Source organism: Paroedura picta, chromosome 7 (genome assembly GCF_049243985.1).
Source record: "Paroedura picta isolate Pp20150507F chromosome 7, Ppicta_v3.0, whole genome shotgun sequence".
Lineage (NCBI taxonomy): Eukaryota > Metazoa > Chordata > Lepidosauria > Squamata > Gekkonidae > Paroedura > Paroedura picta.
The window spans coordinates 36394696-36412833 of record NC_135375.1 but is presented as its reverse complement, the minus strand read 5'-3'; the positions used below and the strand labels follow the sequence as shown (position 1 = coordinate 36412833).

General features: G+C 39.9%; 1 protein-coding gene across 13 annotated transcripts in view; it reads left to right on the top strand.

Annotated features, from left to right (window-relative positions):
* SSBP2 (single stranded DNA binding protein 2) overlaps positions 1-18138 on the top strand; it is a 156078-nt gene that overhangs the window by 96984 nt on the left and 40956 nt on the right. For 9 of the 13 annotated variants that reach the window (XM_077347501.1, XM_077347500.1, XM_077347497.1 and 6 more), the window contains one exon: positions 1790-1879. The exons of the other annotated variants lie outside the window; for them this stretch is intronic. In XM_077347501.1, the coding sequence (XP_077203616.1) occupies positions 1790-1879 (90 nt within the window). The remainder of the gene's footprint in view (positions 1-1789; positions 1880-18138) is intronic. 13 annotated transcript variants of the gene reach the window in all.

Genomic DNA, 18138 nt, shown 5'->3' with positions numbered 1-18138 from the left:
AGGGCTGCTTTGGAGTTTGGACAGGATTGTTTCGGAGAATAAACATTTAAGGCCTCCAACACAGGTTGTTGTTGAGTTGAAACACTTTAGACCTATTGCACAGGGATGTTGTGCAGATGTAAAAGAACCTCCACAACAGCATCCCATTTTGTCTGCACAACAACCCTGTGCAGTAGGCCTAAAATCTGCAGAGTCACGAAGAAGAAATGCACATGAATTGGCTGTTTCTTCCTTCCACCAGTGAGACCAGCCAGCGCAGTATCTTAAGCAAGAAGGGGCTTTTCTGTGGCCTTCCTGTCAGCCTACTGTTTGGCAGAAAGGGAATGGTCCCCCCCTTCTCAGAAGGAAAGCACAAGAACCCCCACAGACTCCTCTGCATTGCTCTCAGAAACACTTCCCCTCAATCTGGGCCTATTAGAGGCTCCTTCACAGCAGGCCTGAAGGGAGGGGGGAGGAGTGCACTCACCAGCCACCTGTCAGCTCTGTCAGTGGTCTGAGGCAGAGTGAAGGAAGTTGTTGGACGTGACAATTGGGATAGCCCTGGGGCGAAAAGGTCTGGTGCAGCCTGTCCAAGCCTCTATTCTCACCCCCCTCAGCAGCCCTACCGATCTCCTCTCCCTGTGGTGGTCAGGGGCAGACTGGTGGCGACTGTCACCAGATTGCCCCTGGCTGGGCTGGGGGACGTGTTGCCTCCGTGTTGGTCCAAAGATTGGTCTGGCCCCACCCACTCTCCACCCACCTAGGCCTTAGCTTTTTTATATTATACAGCAAAATTGTTCCAGATTAGGCTATTGGTTCATCAGGGTCAGTATAGTTTACTCATTCTACCAACAGCTCTAGGGTCTACCAACAGCTCTCAGGTAGAGGTCTTTCACATCACCTCCTATCTGATCCTTTTAAGTGGAAATACCAGGGATTGAAAATGGGACCTTCTGCATGCAAAGCAGAGGCTGTTCCTCCCCCCCCCCCCCGGAAGCCAGGGCAGATTTTAAGGAGGGCATTGCATCATTAATGTAATAACAGAGGTGAATGGGAACAGGAGGTGTGCCTAGTTTGAAATCTTAGAAATTTATTTTCCATTTTATTGCATAGTTGAGTTGTTGCCAGAAATATTATGAAAGGAACAAGTATTTTAAGTGATCTGTTTGGCGGGAAAGACAGAAGGAGGTTCTGTCATTCTTGCAGCCCCTGTGCTTGGTTCCCCGAGGAGTCATTTTTTACGGTCAAAGGAACTGCTGGAGTAACATGGGATGTGGCATGGGGGTGGGTGGGACTGCTGCAGGAAGAGGCAATTGATGACAGGTGGGACACCTTTTCCCTTTGTTAGGAACAGTCTTTTACTCATATCAGGGCATTTTTAGATCCAAGCCAATATCACTAATATTTCTAGATCATGCTGTGCTTTTGGATGTTTTGCCTGGCAAATACTAAGGCTTCCTGTTTAGACAACCTAAATTTTAGACCATCGCCAATTGACTCATACCAGCCACCTGATTACACTGGTCTTCAAGGTAGCTGGTTGAATACTGGGTATTCTTCTCTGCTAGCTGCCTTTGATATGCACTTATAAGACCATTTATTAAAGCACCTTAACATTTCAATTTAAAGTAAATATTTCGCTTGTGTATTTTTGAAAATGAGCAGTATTGATTTAAAACTGAGGAAATTTTTGAAAAATGTCATGTAGAGAGTATTACTTTCTGCCTTACCACACTGTGTGGAAGGCAGTATCTTGGTTTTATGCCTATTGTGCAATGACACAGGTTTATTTTTCCTTTGTTCTTTTCAGAGCGCTGCAGCAGCTCCCAGTCCAGTGCTAGGAAACATTCCCCCAGGAGATGGCATGCCAGTAGGTCCTGTACCACCGGGTTTTTTTCAGGTATTCAGAAAAATTATGATTATAGGAATTGACTTAGAAATGGGTCCTAGCATCATTTGGTGCTGCTGCAAGAAACTACTATTTTAGCTTATATATCATGTATAAATGCATAGTATTTAAATATGAAATCTGGGATGGGGGAAGGGAATTGGGAATAGGACATCACTAGTGAGTAAGAAAAAAGTTGATGCTGGTTTAGGTGAGGAGCTGAAATTGTGAAGCAGTACAAAATTACCTACTGTGATGAAATGTTAGATGTACAACAACTTTAGTGTACCAGTGAGGTTGTGGTTAAAAGCAAGATGTCTGCATAGAGAGGAGGCAGTTCACTGAGCTGTGTCCTGCCTTCAAAGAAAAAAATTAGTATGATTCAGGATAAGTGCATATCGGTGCCTGACATTTTTGAACAGGGATGGAAAGGTGGTAGGACTAAATTAGAATGTGAGTACAGGGTGAGTACAAGCTGCTTGTTAAAAAGACTTAATAGATTTTAAATTTAAAGTTCAGTTTTTAAAATGTAGCTTGTATTTTATATATTTCAAAATTTCAGTAAAAATATCTGGTTCAATATAAACATGTTATAAGGCTCTCTGAAGCTTTTATAAGTGGTATTGAGTTGAAGGCTGGTTTTCTTTTTTGAAATCTCAGTGAGCAGAAAATATCTAAGTTTTGACCTTAAGAATATACGGAAGTCATATATGTGAGCTTCCTTGAGGTTCTAGTTGTTTATTCATATAGTTACCTGATGTTTGGAGTTGTATTCAGGTGCAGTAGCACCTGATCTCTATGGTATGCTGTTGCCTAGCAGGAGGGCAAATGTGGGCCAGCAAGGAAGACGCGCACAAACACTAAAATAGATTTTTTGGCGATGAATTCGCCACAGCTTTATTTTACTAGCCAGAGCAGCGGAATAGCCCAGGGAGACTCTGGGCTTCCTCATAGTCGGCCAACCATGTGGAAACTGGACCCCAGTAACAAGACCATGGTTGCTGAGTCCTCGACACACCAAAGCCACTGGGATTAGTGCGGGGAAAATAGCCATAGTAAATGGGGGTTCCAATGGGTGTGAGCCTCTCATTAGATCCCTCACAGCTGCCCGATGATGTGAGCTTGCCCCCCCTCCAAGCCAGGAAGGTTCAGCCACTTAGCATCACCTCAACCACTAACGGAGGCTCTCCTCCAGTTGCTAATCCGGTTCACAGATGTGGACTATTCCAAAAGACTCTCCCTGGGCCTAAAACCACCAACTGTGACAATATACTGCAATCAAACAAGAAATGAATGAGTTACATAATTGAAAAATGCAGACTTATAAGAAAGACTGAGTAACAAGTGTAGTGTATGTGTTCCAAGCTTAACACGGAAACAACCTAACAAAATAACAGTAAATAATCCTAACAATTATGTCTACAGATCTAGTTGTTTGTTCATATAGTTACCTGATATCTGGAGTTGTATAGAGGTCCTGTAGTACCTGATCTCTGCTGTATGTTGTTACCACTGTAAATATCTGACTATACCAGCCCCAAATCAGGGGTATTTGCTTTACTTCTCTGTAGCACAGTGACTCCCAACAATAGCTTTAACCTATACTGCCTTATTGTATGTATGACTGCTTAGGAGCACGTTCACTGGAATTTATTTCCAAATAACTGAGGCTGGAAACCTTAGACTTTCAACGGATGATCTGGTTCTGAGTCCTTGCATGTGTATAGTCAGACAAAAAAATACCTCATCTATAAGAGATACATAAGATAGTATGCATGGACAATTTTGTTTGTTTGGTTTGTGTCTTGATTGTATAAGGACTTCAACTGCAAACAAAAATATTTTAATGGTTATAGCAACCAATTAGTATGTGCAGTTGTTAAGTAAATGAATTTCATAATGGAATTTTTTCCCCTGTGTGATTTACATCCTTATTCAAATCAATCTGCACTAGTTATTCTGTGTCCAAATTGTGATGTAAATATCCAACTTCAGTAAACGGCTACTGTCAATTTGGTTAGCCACCACTTAAACTGTAGACAAAGAAAACCTTTTTCTCTTTGCTTCTCTCTCTCCCTGTCATCTTCTCTTCATTGATGTGATAGTGAACTTTGGTTCTGCGATCCATATTTAAAATGTGACGGTGGTATTTTAGTATCAGTACAATAATAAAGCAGGATAAAAACAAGTTATATTATCAAGCACAGCTTGATAAGGAAAGCTGGTTATTTTGTGAGAAAATAGCCATTTGATTTGGTAATCTAGATACATGCCTATTAATATTAACATTGTAACTCTAGTATATTTTCTTCTCAGCAATGTAGGATTGCTTCAGTACTCTGTGGTTGTTAACCCTTGTTCGAGGATTAGCCCAGTGTGATCCATCTTTTTCTCAATATAGAGCATGTTATACCATTTTTCTATACTCCTAAGGTAACAGTAGACTCATTATGTAGTCCTTCTTCCAGAGGACTGCACAAATGAAGCCCAATTTATGCTATTCTTACTTGTAAAGGGGGGCTCATATGAATTGGAACTTTGCTTATCATGTTTCTTTGCGAGGAAGAGGAAGTTGCTCGCATGGTTCCTTTGAAGGGCTGTGCCCCTGCTTGTCTGCTGAGCAAAAGAGCGTGAACTCAGCTTAGACTGAAAGATGTTTGGTTCTTGTCTCTGTTTAGCTAATGCACCATATTGCTGTTTCCTCATTGGATAGTATATTTGGGGTAGAATTAGAATAATAGAATAACAGAGTTGGAAGGGATCTCCTGGGTTATCTCATTCAACCCCCTGCACTATGTAGGATACTCATAACCCTATCACTCATCCATTGTAACCTGCCACCCCCTTGAACCTTCACAGATTCAGCCTCTCCGTCAGAGGGCTATCCAGCCTCTGTTTAAAAATTTCCAAAGATGGAGAACCCAGCACCTTCCAAGGAAGCTTGTTCCACTGAGAAACTGCTCTGTCAGGAACTTCTTCCAGATGTTGAGACGGAATTTCATTTGAACTAGTTTCATCCCATTGGTTCTGGTCCATCCCTCCTGGGCAAGAGAGAGCATGTGGTAGAAACCTTTGCACTGGGTTTTCATTACATATAGACAGGTGTTAACAGACTTCTGTGTTCTGTATAGATTCTCTGTTTGCTGCTTGATTTTTCTTCAAACAGACGGTTAGATCCAACAGCTGTGTTCAGAGCCTTGCTGTAGTGGATAGCCCATACTGCAATTGGAAAATTTTTCGCTTGGCTATGGAGAGTTAGATCCCAACCAGTGTTCCTGTGTAAGAAAAACAGCAGTTTTGCATGTGGAATCCTGTTTTATATGATTTACTAGAAATAAAGCCCATTTTATTTTTTAATAAAATGGGCGCTAGGGGTCATGTTCGAGGGAAGGCCTCACAGGAGGAAGGCTTCCCTGGGGTCTGGGATGGGGGGACAACAGCGGGCGGCAGCACGGGGAGACGGAGCCTGCGGGCGGCTGGTCAGGCGGGCGTGGCTGGCAGGGCTGGTGGCTGCCCCTCAGGGGCGCGGCTTGGTTGGGGGAAACTTACCGTGGCTCGGGCGTTGGCTGCTTGGGGCGGGATGGACACTCGGAGGGGCCAATCAGGAGCCGCTTCGTGGCTCCTGATTGGCCCCTCCGAGTTTTTATCCCGGACAGGGCCCGCCCTAACTCCTCCCACACAGCCCTTACTGCTTTATTCAGTCCGTGGCGCTCCGCGCCATGGGGCTGTTTAAAGATACAGGAGCATGCACATTCATAGGCATAACTATATGATTTACCTTGGGAATCATAAAACCCAGATAAAATCAATGCCAGCCAATATTTTTAAGTTGCTTATCTTTAATTGCCATGGTCATATTCTTTGTCATCAATGGGTAAGTAATAGACTGAGGGCATACATACTCCTGGGATGACTTCCAGTTCTTCATGCTCTCTGCCTACTTCTGTGCACTCTGGTTCCTGTTATGGAGGAAAATCCAGAACAGCTTTATGGGGTACATTGTGTTCTGGAGAAAAGGTACAGCAGATTCATGGTGTATTTATAATTTTGTTTATAAATATACAGGAGAGCAGACAAGGAAAAAGGTATACACACTGCCACAGTGCTAGTTTTAATGCCATAGTCATACCTCCACCTATTTTTCTCCTTTGCAGATTTCCAGGGTTGTTTCTTGCCAATCAGCATCAGAGGATCTTTAAGATGTTACATTAAGCCAGTATGAAGTCTGAATTATGTAAGCACAGCTTGTTCTCAGCCTCACACATCACCTTTGCCTATCCTCCTGTTCTACATGGAGCAAAATGAAAGAATCTTGATTTTGAAATTACATCTGGTTACCTGTGGCATACAAATGCAGGTACATAGCTTAGCAGGAGCCTGTGTTCTTCCACTTCCCAGAAATCAACCATGAGTAAAATCCTGGTTTGTGAGAAGAGAAACTAACTCCAGTTGAACTGAACTCTTGCATTTACTTATTACATAACAAGGGATTCCTTCATTGCACTTTTTTGTGATATATGAGGGAGGAGGAGAGACATATGCTAGCCCAGCAAAAAGCGGGTTCATGCACATTCAGGCTTAATGCTGACTTGGTGTGATGTTCAAATGCAGCCAGAGTCTTCTTTCTCTGGATGCAGAATCCTTGCCACCCTAAAGCAGATGATAAATTGGGGCTGCAGTTTAGAACTGCCGTCTCATATTGCAACTGTAAAAAGCAGGAAACCAGATGAAGAAAAAAACTGGAGTAGTGATGAACTTGAATGATTCACATGAGAACTGATATGTCTAGAGCCATCACTTTCAGAAGTGCCGAGGTTGCAAAAGTATATCTGGTAATAGTTTGGGATGTTCAATATATTGATCTGTAAGTATCATGAACTGATGTAAAAAAATATGGTTTGGTATTAGGAGCTGTGTTTCTGGCTCTGAATCACTATCAGTATAATGTTTTATGGATTGCATCCTAGACAAAAGTCTTACGGCTGATTTATATACTTTTTAAAAAGTAGAACCCACATGTAATAAATAGCCATTGGCTGCAGGGGAGGGCCTCTACCATGCATACCACATAGCTCTATGGGCAATTAATGTTGATTTCAAGTAATGTTCTGTTAGAGTCAATGGCTAGAATAAACATTACTCCTTATAGCAGAGAACAAAAAACAGAGGAGCTTTTTAGTGGCAACTAGGGTTAATAAGTAATATGAATCTGTCCTATATGTGATCACAACAGTGCTGCCACAGTAACTGTTTCCCCCCATGGTCCTGCAGTTGGTACTTACTTTTTATGTGGAGTCTTAGATTGGTTGTGTGTGTAGGCTGGGAGGAAGCATAATTCTGTTTCCCCCCATGGTCCTGCAGTTGGTACTTACTTTTTATGTGGAGTCTTAGATTGGTTGTGTGTGTAGGCTGGGAGGAAGCATAATTCACTCAGCAAAGGGCAAGTTTGTGGTTGAATCTGCTCACTATAATATGTTTTGCGGTATATTTCAAATGTTATATTTACAGTAGAAAAGAAACAGATGGATTATATGTATTGTATAAGGAAGAACTAAGGCTGAGTCAAACTACTTAACCATTTTTATGTCCATCAGATTTCAAAAATTGTGTCCTGAGTTAGGTCTGAGAGATCCACCTTGAAATAGTAATCCAAACTAATTTGAAATTCATATTTGTTTCCTAGCAGTGAAATTCTTTGATGACATACAACACTGCATAATCTAATACAGGGGTGGGCAAACTGTGGCCCTCCAGATGTCCATGGACTACAATTCCCATGAGCCCCTGCCAGCATTTGCTGGCAGGGGCTCATGGGAATTGTAGTCCATGGACATCTGGAGGGCCACAGTTTGTTCACCCCTGATCTAATGCATGCATGTTTTCTAATTTGTTGCTGTCAGTTGAGTATGAGCGCATTATGATAGTTTCAGTGAGGAACAGCAGTCTCAAAGAACTTGGCTTGCAGGGACCTGCAGCACTGTGATGCAATGGTGAACATCACAGAAATGCGGACTGTTGTATCATATATAGAATGACGAAACCAAAAATGCTTCCATATGATACCCAAGCGTTGTGTATACCTTCTAAAACTTGTTAGATTTCAGCCCTATTAGATCTGGGAGCACTGATATCTGCATCCTTCTGGACGATATCTGCATCCAAGGCATTAAGCTCAATCTGTTACGAACAAGTGAATATATAAACACGGGACATTGATTCTCTACTCTTCTTCATCTTCCATTTGTTTTCATTGTAGCACCTGAGATTGAAACTCTTGTGCCATCTTCATTTTGTATAAGGCAGGCCTAGACCAAGATCCAGTGTTTCTTTGTCTCACTTGTATTTGTACGTAAGCAGGATGCATTCCACAGCCCAATGACTGCTATTGGATGACAACTGAGTGAGATTTCCCACCAAACAGCCTTTCGGGGGCACAGGAAGTTGTGGTTGGAAAGGGGAACTGAGAATGACCCCTGTAGAAGATAAAGTTACGTGTTTTGGATCTGGCCCATTGTACTTTCTGTCGTCCAAAAACAGTCATGCATAATAGAATAAAGTTTATAACTGACATAAAGGATGCAGCAGAACTGTTAACTCTTAAAAGTTCTGAAAGGGAGAACAAATCTTTCTCAGACCTCTTTTTTATTTTGTACAAATTACCAGTTAGTGGCCAGACTGCTTACACTAGTGATAAGAAAAGACTGATCTGCTTATGTGAGGATAGAAAATATAGGAAATGTGTGATCTGTTTGTCACAGTAATAGTTTTTGATGCATTCTTATGAGCTGTTTTCTTCCAAACAACCAATGGTGTTTGTAGAACCGTAAATACTGATAAGGAAGGATGTGCTCTGGGCTGACAGCAAGTTTGAAAATCCCATTTTATATGTCGTTCTTATGTAAAGGCTAATAAAAAAACTAGATTGTCATGCCATCTAGTGGCTGCTGGATTCTCTGCAATTTCCCTCAAGGGTAACACAAGCTTGTCGCGTTGGAACAGAATGACTATTATATAGTATATATGATCCTCTTACACCGTGATATACTTTCTGTAGTATATTAAGTTCAATAAGATAGATCGCAATAACATGGTGATGTGATTACTAAACAGACCAAGCTTAGAGTGAATGTTAAAAGAGAAGTTTAGCAGTATATATAAAATATAGTCATGTATTTGTAGTTTTCCATACAAGCTTTTTTTTGACCTGCAAAGTGCCTAAAAGATTCATCTGAAATATCTTAATTAACCATGTCCTGGGCATGTCAGAAGTTCGTTCAACTTACCTACAATATAGGTATATATTTATATAACTTTAAAAATCTCTGTTTTTTAGACGGAACAAAGTTTATGTTCCTGCCCCCCCCCCCAACTACATCCATCCAGCACTTGTATTAACCCCTAGCCCCCCCCCTTCATATTTATCCAAGATAACTTATGGAAATATGAAAGCGTAATCAGAAAGCAGTGAGGTAAACAGTCTTAATTTTGCTGATCAAATGTAGCATCCTAACATTATAAAACTCAACTTTGACTAATCAATATTAATTGGTTTCCAAATGTTGTTTTTGTTTGCTGTATCTGCAATGTTTTTTTATATATTGTCCTGCAAACAGGTGTCCAAATATGGGGGGTGGGGATATTGGTATACTGAATTAAGATGGTTATCACTCTATGCATAAAATCTTTTATTTATCATCTGCAAAAGTATGATTCTATGATACTATGTGATACTTGTGATTCCTTTTATTTTTCAGAGCAAATCCTTGATTCCTTTTCTCTTTGTTGAAATAGAATGGCTCAGTAAAAGGCAGTGTGGTATAGCAGTTGAGATTCAGCCCCTCAGTTTCATGAAGTTGACTCAATCTTATGCCTGTCACTCATGCTTTGAATAAATCTTTGTTGGTTTTAAAGGTCCTATTGGACCCAAATTTCATACATTTCCTTACAGGGAAGGGGTCACTGTGAACATAGTAAAACAATAGAAAGGGTTTCAAAAATTATCCTCTTTCTCTTCCTGCAAGGAAGGTACTAGGAAACCAGGCAGAAAATGGAGGTTTTCCATCAAGCCTTGTACAGGTTGGGAGTACAGACTTGAAGGAAGAAAAGGTTGAAAATATTTTGAGAAGTACCTTTGAATGCTGTACAAAAGAGTTATTTGCTATTATGGGTTGGGTATTTGCTATTATGGGTCATCATTTCCATTGCTGAAAAAAAGAGGAGAGGATCCTTTTGGTCACTAGAAAGGCTATGCAGGAAGTCATAGGACCTGCATGGACAAAAGTCATATGGGATGGAGGGTGTACTAAGGAAGGGAACTGGTGAGATTGAGAGGAAAATCCAACAGGATCAAACCCTGTGTAATGAATGATTGTGACAGAATTGAAGTAGTCTTAAGAGCTGCAGTATAAAAGCTGCACCCCTCCCGTTCAACAAAGGCAGCCAAGAAAAAATGCCATCTGATTTTATATTCTTAAGTCAGCCATGCTTCAGCACTTTGCTGAAACTACTGTCTCCTTCAGGCTTTGTTTTCCCAGAACAAAACCTAGGCAATTGCTAGATGTAACAGATTCAAAAGCTTACAAACTTGTACTTATTCATGTAAATTTTGTATCCTGCTGACTTCCAAAGGCATAATGTAGTTAAGTTCAAAGGAAGTATTTATGCTCTCACATTTTTCCCATGCAGTTGTTACAAGGTAAAACAGCCTTGCATGGCATCTGGAACTAAAAACCACTTACTTATTTCAGAGTGAGTTCTCCTGCTGGAAATTTTCAAAGAAATCTATGACTCGCTTACTGGATGTATGACTACTACCACATCATGACCATAAATGCTTATTTCAAAGCTCTGGCTTGCCTTACTTCTGAGTACTAAATGTCAACTATCAGTGTAAAAGGAATTGACACGAAGGATGTCTACATGTTGGCAGAAAATATGAAACAAACAAAAAAGTCAATGTGGAAATTGTGCACAAGACTATTGTAGGCAAGAGTGCATAAGCCACTAGGCACTTTAGTCTTCTAAATGTTTGGTTGCCACAGTCTGCAACTATGCCAATTCAAGCAGTATGGGTTTCTGTGTTCCATTCCTGGAGATTATACATCACTGCTACTAAGTCTGGATCTTTGAGCAAGTATTGGGTGACCACAAAAGAGCTGGTGTTTTGCATCATGTATATGTGTTATATTTGGGCACTTGTGTTATCGTTGAAAGGCCTGGGACTAGCATGCATATATTATGTTAAGGAGAGATTTATTGGTTACTCCTTATACTTTGAATATATACTGTACCCGCCTTGGCAATCCACCTGTCCTATCCCTGCACGCCAATAAACCTGACTAGTGTGGAGAGATTGCAAATAGACGTGTGCGACTTGCATTAACTGTCAATTTTATAACATACTCATTTTTTCTCATGGTCTAATTCTTCAGAATGCTTGGGTGAGGGTCACTTATTTGAAAATGTTTCACTATCATAGCCTATCATTTGGAAACTAAAATAAGGAGAAGACTGGGATAAAGTTCTCACTCCAGCATGTTAGATTTCCATAGCCTAGTGGCACAGAATTGCTCAAGCTAGCAAATGGAGAATTTTTTAAAAATCTAAATGTTTCACTTGGCTCTAGAAATGGGGATTAGAGGGGGTTAAGTCTGTAGCTGACGCAGCTATGAAATTTTAAAATATCTTAGCTGATTATGATGAGCAAGTCTTGAAAAACATTTTATAAATATGTAGCAATTATTTTAAGTGATTGCAGCTCTATGCATATTTGTGCAGTGAAAATATATTTAAGAATTTTCTGGTAGAAGCACTTATCTCCACAAGAAGCTGAAAAAGATGACTTTTTGCCTTCCATTATAAACTGTTGAAAAGACAGGTTTACATAGTCTAGTTATCAAGGGATGCTGCCCTCTCCTCTACTGGTGCATAATCTGCCCCTCACAAAAGTATGTGGAGATGCCCAGTAGCATAAGAGCTCCAATGGACATAACTTTAATTTAAAATTTAATTTAAAATCCCAAAGAAGTCCTAAAGTGGCCTACAAACACCTTTCCCTTCCTCTCCCCACAACAGACACCCCTGTGAGATAGGTGGGTCTGAGAGAGCTCTAATACTGCTCTGCTAGGACAGCTCTAAGAGAACTGTGACTAGCCAATAGGCTGCACCTGGAGGAGTGAGGAGGCCACCACTTAACCACTTTATCAAGATGGTTTTGAAGGTGAGGCACCAAAAGCAGAACTCATGTGGCAAATCTTAACTGGCAAGCTAGGCCTGCAAAAGTAAGTACAGCACTTTGTATTCTGTCCAGCATTGGGGAAATACAATCTCTATATCTTGTCTCTGACAACAGCCTGATTACTGTATTTTGTATAAGGAAGTTTTCATGTAGAGTATATTACAGTAATGTCTCTTGAATGTAAAAAGAACATGGATCACTGTGGCTTGATCATGCTTTTTCAGCAACAGCATTAGCTAGTGTATTAGCCAAAGGCAGTGCATGCCACAAGAGAAGATCTGGGCATACAGCTGTACACCAAGATATAGCAGTGCCTCCAAGCTACTAACCTGTTCCTTAAAGGGGAATTCAGCCCCTTCTAGGACAGGCTGTGACTCCTGAGACTTTGAGCAGCTATGTCATTGTCAGGAACATGAAGGTTGAGCAGCATGCATATATATCTATATCTATATCTATATCTATATCTATATATCTATATCTATATCTATATATCTATATCTATCTATCTATCTATATCTATATCTATATCTATATCTATATATATGTATATGTATATATATGTATATATATATATTTAAACCGCCACGGGCGCCACGGACTAAATAAATGGTTAAGGGGTTCTAAGGTGGGATTTGTCCGTGATGAGGAAGGGTCCCTCCAATTCCCAGCCCCAGCAACTGCGAGTCGCGCACAGCGCGGCTCGCAGTTGCTCCCTTTCCCGCCGGTCTCGCGCCTCCGACGCATCAGCCCGGCCGCAAGGGAGCCCCCGGCAGCCGCGCGGCTGCCGGGGGCTCCCTGCCCGTCAGGCCGCCGCCCGAGGGAGCCCCCAGCAGTCGCATGGAGCGCGGCTACCAGGGACTCGCTGCCCGCAAAATGACCATCGCCCGGGGGAGGCCCCGCCGCCCAATGGACCCCCCACGATACGGTAAGTGCCTAGGGCCCGCTGTATTCTTCATACAGCGGGCTTGATTACTAGTATATGTGTGTATATATATATATATATATATATATATATATATATATATATATATATATATACACATACATACATACATACATACATACATACATACATACATACATACATACAAATGTATGTATTCATACAAGTATTCATTTATTAAGGTCCTCATCATCTTGTCATCTCCAGGCACCTAAGGAATGTCACAGATCCACCTGATTCAGCTGTTAAAAATAGTAGTGCTAGGTGTCCTCCATATATTGGTGGCATCTTATGCTGAATGCACTATGATCTCTCCCACCAGTTTCATGTAGGTGTTAAACATCATGCACGTAGATGGAACCCAGCAGAACCCCATTGCAGAAATGTCTGTCATGTTCCAAATTATGAATTAATGACATCCAGAATGTCCTATCATTAACATTGCTTAGGTCTTGCAAAATGAATGCAGTGGCTTTCTGTATTGAGTCAATCCATCTCATGTTGGGTTTTCCACTTTTCCTACTGCTTTCAATTTTTCATAGTATTATTGTATTTTCCTGTGGGTCTTGTTTTCTATGTGACCAAAGTAGGGGAGGGATGATGGTTCGGTGGTAGAGTATCTGGCTGGCATGCAGAATGTCCTAGGTTTAATACCTGGCACCTCCAGTTTTTTAAAGGACCTGGCAGTGGGCAATGTGAAGGATCTCTGCCTTAGACTCTAGAACGTCGCTGCCAGTCTGAGTAGACAATACTGACCTTGATGAACCAATGGTCTGATTCAGTTATAAGGCAACTTCATGTGTGTTCATGTGTATGATAACCCACTTTACTTATTTTAGCTTCTAGGGAGGCTTGATTTGATATAGAACATACTAATTTGTCTTTTTGGCAATCTATCATATCCATAACATACAGAATAAATGCCCAAAGTTCAAAAATTCCTAAGGTGGATCCAATTTCCAATACAAGGAAAATAACATTCAAATTAAATGCTGTATATGTTCTACTGTGTTTAAATTTTAAACCACTGTAATTAAAAACCTGCAATGAAGCAGAACCCAGTCTTTTCTTAATAATTTATGTGCAGATGAATGATAATATGAGTGGAATGTTCACTTTAAATGTCATGTCAGAGGAAAAACCACAGCAGCTGATTTCTTTTTAAATGGGGGATAGTTTTTCAAAGATTAGTTTATAAAATTAGTCACTGCAGTATTTTACAAGCAGTATTTCTAATATTGCATTGTTCATACAAATGTTCTGTGTATGTCAGTACTTAATTATACACAGAAAAATCTCTACTGCAGCTCTAAGACTACAAAATTTAACCTATCCAGGTAGAAATCTGATATGACAATAGTGCTAAAAGCTGTTCAACATAATGGGGATAGTCATGCTGGACAATCCCACAGCCATGGTACATAGCCATCTACATGGTTTGTATACTTAATGTTGTGATATACCAGGTGGATCAATTCTTTAGAGATTGAACTTTGCAAATATCAACTGAAATGCAGAAAACATTTAGATTCTTCCCCCCCCCCACCTACACACAAACATACACAAACACAATAAATACACTTTTCAGGTCAAGACAATTTAAAGCCTAACATGTTGCGGCTTGTTTAAAAGTGTTTAAAAGCATCATTGTTTAAAAGCATCATTCTCTGTTCTTACAAAATTAAACTGCACTAAACATACTCAACTAACACAAATGTAGTTTATTTATGAAACGAAAGTAAAGACTATAGTAATTAAAGTATATGTTTTCAATTAACGTTTAGGAAACAGAACAATACGTTATTATATTTTCACTGGGTGGAATCCTACAACTTTCATTGCTTTCCGCAGCAGCTCTCTGTTATCTACAAGTACAAAATGAGACATGGCATAGAAGGCTACAATGGGGAAGGACAGGAAATTCTGCCAGTAGAGCGTTTGTGCTAGTGAAAACTGTGCTGCTTCCATGCTACTTAGCTTTCTTTGTTTGCACGTGCCCTGTATATTCAGAAACAGCCTTTTGTGGATCAGGTTGTTGCTATGGGTAAAGGAAGACCCACTTTCATGGGTAGAAAGTACTCACAGGGTTGAATCACATTAGAAGAAGGTGCTTATGTTAGCAGATTTTTCTGCAGCACTCCCTTTGGCAGTTCTTTATGACCCCAAGAAATTTAATCCTTGGAATTGCACAACTTGAAATGATAGCCACACTGTTTGGGAGATTGCAGTGGGGAGGGAGAGCCCAAACTTGCCCTTTTTGTTTCCTCTGTCGATGCCTCTGTCAGCTGAAGAAGGTAACAGTTTCACTCCTGTTCTCCCACTGCAGCCTCCTGAGTCAGGTGGTGATTAATCGATTACCTGGCTCACAGCCTAGGGAAATCTACAATCCTTTTATCTCTGGATCTGATATTAAGCTACAGCAAAATTACAAGTTTCATGCAAACTGTGGCCTTGTCATCTCTTTTGAGAATCTGCTCAAGTGGGATCAAAGCGGAAGTGTTAGCCATTTTCTTGCCAGGCATCTCCTTATTCCACACTGGAGCCCAAGCCCTTTGGTGGGAGTGGAATAAGCAGGAATTTGAGTCCCTTTCAGAAATTACTTTTCTTCCTTAAAAGGATTACCAGTTTAATATTATACCTGCTTGCCTAGAATGATGCTTTGCATTCTGTTGCTTTACCTGGAAAAGTTCCATAGAAAGCTCCTTGGACTTCCTACATAAAATTAATAATGGTTTGGATGCCTAACTTATTTCTACATACTTCAAAAACTCTGGGACACCTAAACAGAATTTCTTTATATATTGCAGAATGGTTCAGCGTGGAAGAACGAGTTTAAGTAATATGTCTGTCATGTATTAATGTTGGAATTTATGACCATCTCAAAGTTCAAAGCTGACATTAAGATTTACAATACTTCAGTGCATTTATCTCTCAAGTACAAGTCTATAAGTTATAAATAAAATCTATTATATACAATTCCACTTAAAACGTAGTAATAACAAACACAAAATCAGATTTCTTGTATCAGAATGAGTTCCTAATAATTTAATTAATGTAGTCCAGCCAAAGTTAACAGAATGCTTACTGACTTTCTGAATGGCAATGTCTACCTGCAGTTGTTTAATTCATATTGCTGTAACTTTTTTATTGTAGGCATTTTCTGGTTAGTACTCTGAGATGATTTGAAGTTAGGTGACCATAAATTCCCATCCTTCAAAATAGTGGGAAGCCAGTTCCATCATCTTTCCCCTGAGGTGAAGAGTCCCTGCTCACATTCTTAGAGAGGTCTTCATTTTCACATTAGCCAGACGGTACAAGGAGGGCTTTCCCTCTTTGTTTACAGAGAACTCGGTCCCCTGATGCTAGTTGAAGGATATATATCTCAAAAGATGAAAGCCAGTGTGCTATAGCGCTTAGAGTGTTGAACTAGGATCTGGGTGACAGAGATGTGAATTCTTTGCCACGGAAGTTCATATCCTCTCAGTCTAAAATACCTTAAAGAGTTGTTGAGAGAATGAAATGTAGAAAAGGAGAATAATGTAACATGCCTTGGGTCCCCATTGGAAAGAAAGAGGAGATATACATCAGATAAATATTTTAAAAAGCAATGAAGAGTGCCCACCACCACTGTACAATGTTCATAAGAGTACACTATTGTTAAAGCAAAAGTATTGTGTTTCCACCCTGCATTTGCTATCATGTGGTATTGAATCGAGGGATTAAAAATGGATAACCCATAGTTAATGGGAAAATACAAATATAGATTACCAGAATATTTCTAATCTCTGGTTTAGCTCTCTTGGCATCTGTATATTTGAATCCTTATTCTACTTTTTCATATCAGATCTTCAAGGCTTGTGTGATATGCTTGTCCATTGTCATTCCACTTCATTAGCCCATTCCATTACAGGCAAGGTACAAATTAGTTTTTCGTTCGTTATGGTACTATGTCTGGTGGCTTCTGCCCCACTTCACTGCTCACAATTTCTTGAATCCTGTTGCTTTAGGCGGTTTGCTTGTCTTATAGCATTTATAACCCTGCTGTTTTTATTTATTTTACTAAGTTAAAGGTGTGTTAATGTTCTTGGGGATTGCATGCATGCCTGCCCAAACTGCTGTGCTGCTTGTACCAAAGAATACGCAGAAAATCATTAAAAGGATTATTTAAAATTTTCTGCAGAACCTTTTGTCAAATGTTTGTTGCTTTGGACCCAGAAACAATGCTAGTATAACATATTTATGATGATACTGTTTAGATTTTGGTTGTCTCAATGATATACTTGATCAAAAACACAAAATGTGATAAAGCTAATCTTTGGTGATCATGGAAATGGAAACTACATAAGAGCATCATAAAGATTGTGCTATTCCATTTCTCCTTTGCTTAATTTGTGGAGGGGGATTGGAATAACAAAGTCAAATTGAAGCCAATGCTTAGATGTGTTATTACAATATGAAAACAGAAATGGATTTTGATTTATTGGGTGAAGTATGGTGTTGTTTATCATTCTGTTCATGTATACAAATGTTCTCATTCAGTTCATGAACTTGTTTTAGTTAAGGTTGAGAGTGATTTCCAGAGAACCAAGCTACAAATTTATTTTCCCTCTTACAGAATTTTTAACATATTTCATGCTATATATGACAATTTTTTATTTTTATACATTCAAGAATTAAGTAGATGTCAGGGTCATTGTTCCTTTCATCTAAATCCTAAATATTTGTATCCAGCATCAGTGTAATGCTTCTGCAATCATGTATTTCAATATTTTTTGCCTTGTCTCAGTGTTCCATGCTACATCCTAATCACTGGTCTTAGGACCATGGTTCCACAAGACCACATATGTAATTAGAGTATTTATTGGCTATGTGGTCTACTAAATGGGTTTTATACATCGCATTTGGAATTGACTTTGTACTCAAATTTATGCTGATATGCTGAACTGAAGAGAGCAGTGTGCTGATCCTCAAAGGAACTGATTACTCAAGTTCTACATAATGATCCATCCCCCACAAATGTTGGAAGGTTGGAATGAAATAAGGAAAAAAGCCTAGAACAAATGTTTCTAACCTTTCACCCAATTTTATTAA